At 31.0% G+C, this 13092-nt stretch overlaps 1 protein-coding gene across 10 annotated transcripts in view; it reads right to left on the bottom strand.

The window, feature by feature from the left end:
- Window positions 1–13092, bottom strand: part of PJA2 (praja ring finger ubiquitin ligase 2) — a 266911-nt gene that overhangs the window by 36919 nt on the left and 216900 nt on the right. For all 10 annotated transcript variants that reach the window (XM_031448790.2, XM_031448789.2, XM_064482988.1 and 7 more), the window contains 2 exons: window positions 1838–1955; window positions 136–336 (listed from right to left, as the gene is read on the bottom strand). In XM_031448790.2, the coding sequence (XP_031304650.1) occupies window positions 136–336; window positions 1838–1868 (232 nt within the window). In that variant the 5' untranslated portion in view covers window positions 1869–1955. The remainder of the gene's footprint in view (window positions 1–135; window positions 337–1837; window positions 1956–13092) is intronic.

A 13092-nucleotide genomic window follows, 5' to 3' on the forward strand; every position in this document is an offset into this window, starting at 1 on the left:
AACAGAATTACTTGATAGAAAATATACAGCATTTATACTCATAGATACACATAAAACCAACTCACTATTTCAAGTATTATAAGATCAATTCTTACATGCTTATTAATAGCTTTTAAATAATTCTATGCTGCATACCTGAGGAATTTTCTTTTGGAACATCATCTAGTTCCAACACTTCATAGTCATCACCAGCCCGACCTAAGCTTCTTTCATGCCTAGTCATACATGGTTTAAAACTGACATATGCATGTCTTCTGCCGTATCTCCTGCCTGTGATTGTCTGATATCCTCCTGCTGGTTTGGGCCAGGCAGCCTTGCTGGATTCTTGATCCATTGCTGAGAAACAGAGTTAAAAATAAAAGAGGCACAGCAATGACCTTTATTCTGACATCTGGGGTAATGTTTCAATATATATGTTACTATTCGCCAAATCATATGCTACTGAACATCAAGTGCACCTTACTTGCACCATAAAAATAAACATGAAATACTATGTTATGACTGTTACCTCTCTACCCCCTAAAACACCATTTAAAGTTTGGTTCCTGTTAGCTAGTATATGTAAAATAGATAAATAAGTTTCTTTTGTATAGCACAGGGAACTATACTCAATATCTTGTAGTAATCTATAATGAAAAAGAATATGAAAATGGATATATGTTTGTATATGTATGACTGAGGCATTATGCTGTACACCAGAAATTGACATTGTAAACTGATTATATTTCAATTAAAAAAAAGAAAAGTTTGGTTCCTTCAAGGTATTTCAGATTTGTATACCTACCAAAATTTTTTTCCGTATGCCAAATTACTAAACTGCAAAAGCTCCTCAAGGATTGGAGAATGATCCTCCAAATTACCTAAGTACCTTATGTACAAGTGCTCAATACGTATTTGTTGAATGAATTCCTCGCACACGATATGATATAAAAGTGAATACATTCCTGTCACAGGTAACAAGTAATTTCTTTAAATGGTATCTGTACTATCATAAAAAATGAACTGGACCAAATAAAATATATCCCAAAGATTAGGGTCTGGTAAAATTCTCCAAAAGAAAATACTGATGAGCCAAGTCAAACATATGCTTCAACACCTTTAAATACTACCAATGGTATACATATGGTAAGAAAAGCCACCAACATGTGTACAAGTTGAATACTAAGTTCTGATGCCTGAGTGATATACAGTAGCAAACAGAAGTGTCTTTTACGAAGTAGGACATTATCTCACACACATAGTATAAATGTGCTTAGTCAGTTGGATTTTACATATATTGTACAGGCAGTAAACAAAATACGTTCTCACAGTATATAGAATAGCCAATAAATGAAACAGTTACTTAGTTTTTGCTTTACAGCATTAAAATAAGAAATATAATTGCCTCTAAGCACAAAGAAAACAAACATGTATTCATAACATATAATACCAAGTGTTGCATTATGTTATTTCATCCCCTAACAAACCTTATGAGGTAGATACTGTTATTTTGTTTTAAAGATCAAAAAATTAGGATTAAGATTAATTACTTAAGATCTTGTCCAGTAACCCAATGTTGACTCTAGAACAAGTACCCTTAGCAATACCTCCAAAAAAGAGCTTCCAAAGTGGAAAGCACAATAGATATCAAAGGAGTGTAGAAAGGAAATAAAAGAATTTTTTCTTAAACTCAATTTTTAATCAAAAATTAGAAATCAAGCTTTATACACATTCAGTATATAGACTGAAACTGGCTCTAAGAAAGACCATGATCGTGTGTCACCTATGGTACTAAAGGAATCTGGAGGGAAATACGAAGTCCTCAATGTGGAGGAACTGACAGAGACTCCTTGCTTACCTGCTGGCTCTTTTTCAGTATACTGTGACATAAATGGCAGTGTCTGTGTGCCCAGTACAGTGGAATTATGGATGTGATTTAGTTTTTACCCACAAAATGGATAAGCTGCAGAAGATTCCTACAAAGAAACCATGGGTTAAAAAAATGTATTAATAATACAAGCACAACACAAAAATGGCAAAACTAATACTTCTCCTAATTAAGCTCTTTTCTAGCCCATAATAATGACAAAAAATACAGTAGAATTGGATAAGACAGTCAAAAAACCTCAAAATTATCAAGACGGCTGCTTGAAAACAGATTTATATCTCCTCTTGAAAAATCCTGCCTTAAGTATATACCATCCTGAAGATTCAGGATAACAATACACATATAATTTATGAGGAAATGAGCAACTATATTGGGAGAAGTGTTGACTAGAGTATGTGACCAACTGGAAGTCTACTACATATTATGCTACCTTTGCTTCTCCATCAAGCACTATAGTTCTTTTAGCCCTGGCATCATTAAAAGAAGAGAACACTAAGAACATAAGCTTCATTTAAAAAATGTATAATGGTTCACCACAATTAATAATTAATGTGTTTTAAAGATGATATACTCATTCTTGATCATTCAGATATTTTAAACCCAACAACCTATTCTAAATTCTAAAAACTAAAATTTACCATGTAACATAAAAAGACTTTCATCTGTTTTGAAATTAATCCATTTATTTACTATTTTAAAAGCTGCAACTTGTGCTTTTTTTAAAGTTTGGCAAAAGCTTAGTTTTTTTATTTAAGCACCTTATTTAAACACGAGCTATTGCTAATTGTCTATCACCAACTCAAATGTGTTAGAAGATGACAGTTTTACAAATAAGTTTAACTATATACGTTATCCACCTAGCCACATCTAGCTATATATTAACATACATAAAAGTACACAAACACATTCTCCCATATAAATTATAAATTCAGCAATAGGTTGTGATCCTCTAATATAGATGAATCAGGTCAGATTGTTAGCAATAGCTAAAGGGTAAAAGAATATCAAAATTATGAAAAATCTGAAATTCTTATCATTTCTATAGTTGTCTATTTGCAGAATCTGCTAGTCATGGCTTGGAAGTTTTCTTGTGTAGCAACCTGTAAGGTTCAACTGTTAAACTTTTGAGATGAAATGGGTTTAGTATCCCTGGTAGCAAGAGGTAACCTGAGAGAGTGCTAAACGTAATTAATTACTACCCTTCTCTAAAAACTTTTATGTAAACTATTGTAAAAGAGGAGCAACAAACTTAGCATTGGTAAAGTGAAAATTACATTACAAAGCCTAACTCAAATATAAAATATACGTAATCAGAAACATAACTCAAAAATTTTATATTTAAGTAGATAAAAGCTTGTATTTTCAAATTGTTCTGATAAAGCCTCTATCTCACTGAGTGATTATTATAAACTTCACATTCTGTTTTTTAAAAAAAGGTGTTACAAAATTTTTTTTTAAGACTATCAACAGAAATCTGTGAAGAAAGAATTGAATGAGCATATATCCCATATCCAACACACTAGAACAATAAAGATTTTCTGTGGTTTACTGGGAGCATAATTGACTAAGCAGGGAAAAGAGTGAAGAGGAGTTAAAGAAATACTGAGATGAAAGAATAAAATATCAATCCATTAAAAAGCAAGATGAAGAACATTCCTCAAACTTACCTCTCATTTAAATAGAAGATCTCTGATTCAGATGTGTCACAAATAAAAAACTCTACTCAACCCACCCTCCTTTGAGATACAGAAGTCAAATCAGCTCAAAATTTAAAAGTTGCAGAGATTTATTTTCATGTCAATGAGCCAAGAAAAGAAAAAAAAAAAAGGTTTACAAGAAATACACAGAAAATTCAATGTTCTACATGCCAAAAGGTAGCAAATTTCATTTGATGATAAGAATCAGAGAATGTGTTCAGAATAAATTAATGTATCTGTGACAGACACTTAGATGTATGCTACTACCAAAACAAAAGGGAGAGGGGGGAACATGTATGAGTCGGGTTAGGGAAAAACAGAAACAAGAAGCCTGGCAAAATGCTGAAGCAAGATGGTATGTACATGGAGGTTCCTTGTACTCTACAGAAATTTGTTTGGAAATTTTCATGATGAAAACTTTTAAATTATTCTCCTTGTCTCTGAAATCATTTGTTGAAGAACTGTTTACATAAAATAAAGTATAAAACTCTTAAGCACACATTATAATTCAATGAATTTTACGTAGATCAAGATACAAACATATACCATCACTTTAGAGGGTTCTCTCTTGCCCTTACAAGTCACTGACTCCTCTCAACCCAAAGGCAACCACTCTGTTGACTTCCATTACCCTAGTTTAGTTTTTCCTATTTTAAACTTCGTCATACATCACTAATTATTTTGTGTCTACTTTTGCTCAATACAATGTTTTGGGATTCATTCTTATTGTTATAAAAATACTTTTTTTTTTTTTTACCTTTCTTGGTTGCATATAACCTAGAATTACTGGGACACGGTATAAAGCCATGTTTATTAGCTGTAACAGATACTGACAGTTTCAAAAAGTGGCTGAAACAACTTACATTCCCATCAGCAATATTTAAAGTATCAGTTGTTTCACATCCTTGGCAACACTTGATATTGTTTCATATCCTTGATAACACTAGATACTATCATCCTCTAATTTCAGCCATTCTGGTAGGGGTATGATGGTACCTCATTGTGACATTTCCCCGATGAGTAATAATGTAGAGCACCTTTACCTAGGCATATTGGCCTTTTGGATTTTTTCTTTTATGAAGAGCCTGTCTGCTTTTTTGCATATTTAAAAAATTGTGTTCTTTACCTTTTTCTTTTTGATTTGTAAAAGTTACTTATATTTTCTGCCAGATTTACTTAGTGTGAGTATATTCTTGCAGTCTGTGGCTTGCCTTTTCTCTTTAATAATGTCTTCATGAATAGAAATTTGTAATTTATTGTAGTCTATCAATTTTATGTTCTATTTAAGAAATTTATACCTATCCCAGGGTGATGAAGATATTCTCTTAGGTTTTCTTCTAGAAACTTGATTAATATTAGCTTTTACACATTGAGATCTATGATCCAACTCATATGAACTTTTGAATATAGTATCAGGTAAAAAATCAAGGTTCATTATTTCCCAAATATCCAGTATCCAATTTACCTAACACATTTTTTTCCATTTTTTAAATTGAAGTACAATCAATTTACAACATTGTGTCAATTTCTGGTGTACAGTATAATGTTTCAGTCATAGATACACATACATATATTCCTTTTCATATTCTTTTTCATTATAGGTTACTATAAGATATTGAATATAGCTCCCTGTGCTATACAGTATAAGCCTGTTGTTTTAATACAACTAATTAACAATAAATGTTTTTTCTTATTAACTTCAATGGAAATTTTGTCATTAGCCAAGAAACTACACTTGTGAAGACCTATTTATAGACACTCATATTCTTCCATTGGTCTTTTTGTCTATCTTGTTTTCTAATACAACATTGTCTTAATTACTGTAACTTTATAACAAGTGTTGAGACATTTACATTTTGATATAAATTTTGGAATCATTTGATCAAACTTTTAAAATTCTAGGATTTTTACTGACATTGTATTGAACCTACAGCTCAACTTGGAGGAAATTGATATTTTAACAACATTGACACAGGGAACTATACTCAAAACCTTGTAATGGTCTATAATGAAAAAGAATATGAAAAGGAATACATGTGTGTATATATATATATATGAATCACTATGCTGTATACCAGAAATTAATATGACATTATAAATCAGCTATACTTCAATAAAAAATATTGACTTTCCACACTATTCAGCCATAAAAACCGACAACATAACGCCATTTGCGTCAACATGGATGTTCCTGGAGAATGTCATTCTAAGTGAAGCCAGAAAGAGAAACAAAAATACCATATGAGATCGCTCATATGTGGAATCTAAAAAAAAGAAACACAAAACATAAATACAAAACAGAAACAGACTCATAGACATAGAATACAAACTTGTGGTTGCCATGGGGGTGTGGGTGGGAAGGAACAGACTGGGATTTCAAAATGTAGAACAGATAAACAAGATTATACTGGGAAATATATACAAGATCTTATGGTAGCTCACAGCAAAAAAAAAAGTGACAATGAATATATATATATATGTTCATGTGTAACTGAAAAATTGTGTTCTACACTGGAATTTGACACAACATTGTAAAATGACTATAACTCAATAAAAAAATGTTAAAAAAAATTGACTTTCCTACCACATAAAGATGGAATATCTTTCCACTTAAATATTTTAAAATGTCCCTCAGCACTGTTTTATAATTTTCAACTAGAAGTTTTGCCCAAGTTTTTACTAGATTTATTATTGGTTATTTTAAATATTTTGATGCTAATCTAAATGTAATTTTCTAATTTTCTTTTATATTTTTTGGTTGCTAATATACAACTTAAAATAAATTTCTGCATATTGTCCTTGTATCCAGTTATCTTGCTAAATTCACTTACTCTAAAACTTTGCTGGTATACATATTTTCTGAAACTTTTTTCTTTCCAATTTTTAAAATTAATCTTATTTATCTAAGGCACTGGTTAGAATTCGAGTAAAACACTGACTAAAGAGAAGGATGTTGAACATGAAACAAGTTTTTCATTGAGTATGATGTTAGCTATAGATTTTTAGTCGATAATGTTTATAAAATTAAAGATGTTTCCTTCTATTTCTAGTTTGAGGATTCTTAGCACAACAGATACTGAGTTTCATCACTATTTACAGAGATGATCCTACAATTTGTCTACATTGTTCTGTTAAAGAGACAGATTACATTGATCAATTGTAAAACATGAAACCAACCTTGTATTCCAAGGAGAAAATCTGTGATACCTTTTTTACATATCACTGGATTATTTTTATATCTACATTCTTGTGAAATATTGGCCTATAATTTTCTATTTTTTGTGACATTCTTGTCAGGATTTCCTACCAAGATAAATGCTAAAATGATAAAATGTTCTGGGATATGTTTTCTTTTTTAATTCTCAGAAGTGCCTGTGTAAAATTAGCATTATATCTTACTTAAATGTTTGAGAGCTTTACCAGTGAAGCAATCTGAGCCTGGGTTTTTCTTTGTGGAAAAGTTTTTGATAAATTCAACTTGTTTAATACATTAATGGACAACTTAAGAGTTTCCATTTCTTCACATGTCAGTTTTGATAAACTGTGTTTTTCAAGGATTATGACTTTTCATTCAAGTTATCAAGTATAGTAATATAAAGTTGATTTCAGACCACCATAATAAAGTCAATAGTACAAAAAAGCAAGTCTCAAAACTTTTGTTTCCAAAATGTATATAAAATGCTTTTGATATACTATAGTCTATTAAGCATGCAATAATAGTATTGTGCCTAAAAACACAATGGACATACCCTAATAGAAACATATTTTATTGCCAAAAAACACTAACCATCAGTGAGCAAAGGCTGTTGGAAAAATGGCACCAATAAACTTGCTCATTTCAGGGTTCCCACAAACCTCAGTTTGTAAAAAAACAGTATCTGCGAAGCACAATAAAACAAAGCACAATAAAACAAAGTATGCCTGTTTAAAGCAATAAATTTCTCTCAAAGTACTGCTTCGGTTGCACTCAAGTTTGGATGTAATACTTTTGTTGTTTTTCAGATCAAAACGTTTTCTAATTTCCATCATGACTTCATTTTGATTCATGGACTATTTAGAAATGTCTTTATTAATTTTCAAACACTTGGAGCCTTTCTAGGCATTTTTCTGTTACTAACTTGTAATTAATTCTACAGTGGTCAGAAAACACACACTGCCTAATTTCAATCCTGTGAAATTTGATGATACTTCTTTAAGAATCAGAATATTTTGGCAAATGTTCCATGTGCACCTAAAAAAAAAGTACAATCTTCAGTTAGATAAAATGTTCTATAAATGTCAATTAGGTCAAGTTGATTAATCACATCATTCAAGTTTTCTATTCCTTTCTGACATTTTTATATAATTGTTCTTGTAAATGTATGTTTAAAATCTCCAACTATGAATGCATGTCTACATTTCCTATTAATTGTATTAATTTCTGTATTCAGAACCTGTATTTTGAGGTAAACACACACTTAGGATTACGTCTTCTGGATGAACTGACCTACTTATTATGACATTTTCCCCTTTATCTCTTATAATACTTCTGGCCTTAAGTCTATTTCATACAACAATAATATAGGCACATTAGCATTCTTTTGGTAAGTTTTTGTAAACAATATTTATTCAATCTTTTTATTTTCATATTATGTGTGCCTTTAAAGTGTTTTTTTTAATACCATGCAAACACTAACCAAAAGAAAGAGAAAGCAGTAGTATTAATATCAGATAAAGCAGACTGCAGAAAAAGAAATATTATCAGAGATAAAGGCTATTATATAACAATAATGGAGGTCAATTCACTAAGAAGACACAACAGTCCCAAACATATGTACACCTAACAACGGAGGCTCAAAACACAGAAGCAAAAATTGCTAAAACAAAAAGGAGAAATAGACAAATCCACAATTATACTTGGAGACTTCAACTCTTCTCACAGTGACCGACAAAACAAGTAGACAAAATCTCAGTAAGGAAAAAGAAAGTCTAACAAGCATCATCAATCAACCTGACTTGACAATTACAGAATACTTAATATAGAAGTATAATTTAGTATTTAATATGTAATACAGAATTTATAAAATATTCTACTCCACAGCAGCATAACATACATTATTTTGAATTGCACATGGAACATTTACCAATACTGACCATATTCTGACTCGTAAAATTTCAAGGAATTCAGACAAAATTATACAAAGTATATTATCTGTCTTTAACAAAATTAAGCATAGATATGTTATAGAAATAGGCAACATCACCAAATATTGGAAATTTAAAAATATACTTCTAAATAATCCATGGGTCAAAGTGAAAGTCACGTAAGAACTCAGAAAAAAATCAACATAAAATTTGTGGGACCACCTAAAGTAGTGCTTAGAAGGAAAAGAAGGAAGGTTTCAAATCAAAAGCCTAAGCTTACACCTAAAAAAAAAAAAAACAAGAAGAAATAGTAAAGCGCAGAAATCAATGAAATTGAAAACTTTTTAAAAAGCAGTAAAAAGCTGAATCTTTTGAAAAATTAACAAAATCAATTAATCTAGAAAGACATAAGAAAGGACACAATGCCAGTATCAAGAATGAAAAAAAAAATCACTGCAGGAGCTACAGACATTAAAAGGATAATAAAGAGACAACTTAACGGCAATTAATAGATGAAAGAGACAAAGTCCTTGAAAAACACAAACTGCTAAAGCTCATATAGTAAGTAACTCCTAGTCAAAGACTGAAAGTTTTCAAGAAAAAAATTAGATCACCCTAATCATCCTATACCTGTTAAAGTAATTACATTTATCCTTTAAAACCTTTCAACAAAGAAAATTCTAGGTCCAGATGGGCTAGGATGCAAACTCTGACAAACATTTATGAAACAAATGCTAATTCTATCCAAAATTTTCAGGAAACACGAGAGGAACAAACACTTTAAACCTGTGAGGCCAACATCCTGATACAAAAATACCCCAATTACATGAAAAGGTATCCCTCATGGACATAGATAAAAAAAAACTACTCAATGAAATATTAGAAAACTAATCCACCAACTATGAAAATGATAATATAACACAACCAAGTGAGGTACATACATCTAGAAAACGTCAGGTTGATTCAACATCTGAAAATAAACCAATGTAATTCACCTTATTAACACATCAAAAAAAGATACACCATAAGATCATCTAAATAAATACAATTAAAACATTTCACCACTCAATGTCCACTCATTGTTAAAAAAAAAAACAAACTCTCAGCAATCTTAGAACAGAATGGGGACATCTTTAACTTAATAAAAGAAGTATTATACTTAATACTTAATCTAACAATATGTAATATAAAATAATAGCCTGATAAAAGGCCATATTATACTTAATAATGAAAGACTGAAAGCTTTCCTCTTAAAATCAGAAACAAGCCAGGATATCTGCTCTCACCACTCTTATTCAACACCATACTGGAATTCCTAGCCAGTTCAACAAATAAAGAAAGAGGGTGAGGGGGTGATAACATACCAAGTGAAAATGAAAGAAACAAAAGTGTTTCATAGTCACAAATCACGTAACTATCTACATGAGAAAATCCAAAAGAATCTACCAAAAAAAAAAAAAAAAAGTTACTAAAATCAGTGAATTTAGCAAGGTCACCAGATCCAAGGTCAGTATACAGGAACCAGTTGTATTTCTATATACTGTCAGTGAACAGCTGGACACTGAAATTTAGGAAAATTATCATAATAGTATCAGAAGTAATGAAATACTTAAATATAAATCTAACAAAATATGAGCAACAACACCTGTTGAACGATGAAACTAAAAAGCTAATGAAAGACAAACTAGATCCTTGATTAAGACCAAATAAATGCAGTTATCTTATTATCACTGACTGGAAGATTGAATATTAAGATGTCAGTTCTTCCCAAATTTATCAATGCATTCAATATAATCAAAAATAACAACCCCTCAGTAGTTTTTGCAAAAACCAACAAGTCACTTCTAAAAAGTTTTATGAAAAAGCAAAGGAACTAAAATAGCCAGGATGATTTTGGAAAAGAATAAAGTTGAAGGATTTACATTATCTGATTTCAAAATTTATTATAAAGCAACAATAATGCTGACAATGTGGCATTGGCAAAATGACAGATACAAAGATCAAGGGGACAGTCCAGAAATAGACTCATACATGTGGTCAACTGATTTTTGACTATGTTAATGGGGGAAGGTAAAGTCTTCCCCCCCAAAATGGTGCTAGAACTGGGAAAATAAACCTTGACCCCTACCTCACACCATACACAAAAATTAACTCAAAATGGATGCTACACCTCGACATTCAAACCAAAACAATAAAATCTGTAGAAGAAAACTTAAGAGGAAATCTGCACAATGTTGCACTGAGCAAACAGAACACAGAAATACCAATCATAAAAGAAAAACTGACAAACTGAATTTAATCAAAATTAAAAGCTCTTCTATTTTAAAAAGTTGGGGATATGAAAAAGTATGCCTCAGGCTGCACTGTGTGTGTATGCATTTGTGTAGGTTCAAGGACTTGTATAAAAAAATGTATAAAGAATTCTTCCAACTCAGTAAGACAACAATTCAATGTTTAAAAATGGGCAAAAGATTTGAACACATACCTTACAAAGGAAGACATACAAAGTACCCATAAACACATGAACAAACACTCAGCATCATTAGTCACAATAAATACAAATTTAAAATACAGTGTAAGCCTACTACATACCCACCAGAAGGGCTAAAATTAAAAAGACTGAATTAACCAAGTGTTAATGAGGATGTAGAGCAACTGGAGCTGTAAAATGGGAAACAGCTTGACAGGTTCTTACACTTAAACATTCATTTACAGTACAACCCAACAAATGCATTTCTAAGTATTTACCCAAGAGAAATGAAAACGTATGTTCACACAAAAACTCATGAATGAATGTTCTTTTATTAATAACAACCCCAAACTGGAAACAATCCAAAAATCCATAAATAGGTGAAATGGTCAACAATCATGGTAAATCAAATACCGTAAACTACTACTACTTCGCAATAAGAATTCGTGAACCAGCTAAACACACAAACACATGGATTATCCTTAAAAACATGCTGAAAGAAAAAAAGTTGGATGCAAAAGAGTACATATTACATAATTCCGTTTATACAAAACTCTAGAACAAATGAAACCCATTTATAATGAGAAAAAAGGACAAACTGTTTCCCAGAGCTGAGGGTGAAAATGCGATTTACTGTAAAAGGGCAGAAAGAAACTTTTGGGGATGATAGAAACATTCTATATCTTGACTGTAGTAATGAAAATATGCTACTCCTGATTGTGATGGTCATGACATGGGGGTTAACATTTGTCAAAACACACTGAGCTGTACATTTTAAATATAAACATTTTATTGTATGCAAATTATCCTCAATAAAATTGACTCTTTAAAAAAGAGCTCTCTTGGGAAGACATTAACCAGGGAATACTGGTGATGCCCTTATATGACACTCAAAAGATGTCAAAAACATCAATAAAATTCAATACGCATTTATGGTTTTCTACAATGTTATCAGAAATGAAAGACAACAATAAAATCATCTTAGAAAGCTGAGAATAGAAGAAAACATTTTACCTATTACAGTCTCCATTTGTCAGAAAGCTTCAGCAAACATCATAAACGATGCTAACACATCAGAAGAATTCCCCATAAAGTCAGAAACCACCAAGTTTTTAGTTATCACTGCTATTATTTAACTTTATGTAGGATGTGTAATAGCCACAGCAATGAGGAAAACACACAACAAAATTTAAGAGAAAGACACAAAACTGTGAATATTTTCAGATAATCATCTCAATAAAGTGATTAGATACCTGATAAATAGAAAAAATTTAAAAGCTTTCCTACAACTGGAGGGGGAGAAAAAAATGTTACTGAAAGTTTCTATCCATCAGAGCAATCAAATCATAAAACAGCTAAGAAAACTAAGAAGGAATGTCATATATATGGAGGAAAAAACTATAAAGTTTTCCCTAAGCAAGATGTGACTAAAATGTAGACACTTACCACGCAAACATATATTTCTGAGAGGAGAGACTCAATATCACAAAGGTCAGTTTGCTCCAAATTAATCTGAAATTTCAATATAATCTCATTCAAAACACCTAAGGATTTTTTATTTAATTGACAAGTTGAGTCTAAAGTTCATTTGAAGAAGAAATGCATAAGAGTCAAGAATAATTTTGAAAAGAATAATGAGGGACAAATGGTTATCAAAATTTTAAAATATGCATCCTCTTTTTAACCCAGTAATTCCATTTCTAGGAATCCATGCTTCAGAAATAATCATAAATAGAGGAAGTTTCCTGAGCAGTTGAATCTGAGGGTGAAGGCAGAACTAGAAGGGGAAGTGGGAGTGGTACTTTTTACCTTACATTCTTCCAGTTTGAATTTTTAAAATTTAAGAAGATTTAAATTTTGTAATTAAAAACTAATCAATAAATTTATCTTCAAATAAAGCATTTTTTGTGATAGCAAAAAAAAAACTAATTTAA

The sequence above is a fragment of the Camelus dromedarius genome, chromosome 3 (genome assembly GCF_036321535.1).
Source record: "Camelus dromedarius isolate mCamDro1 chromosome 3, mCamDro1.pat, whole genome shotgun sequence".
Classification (NCBI taxonomy): domain Eukaryota; kingdom Metazoa; phylum Chordata; class Mammalia; order Artiodactyla; family Camelidae; genus Camelus; species Camelus dromedarius.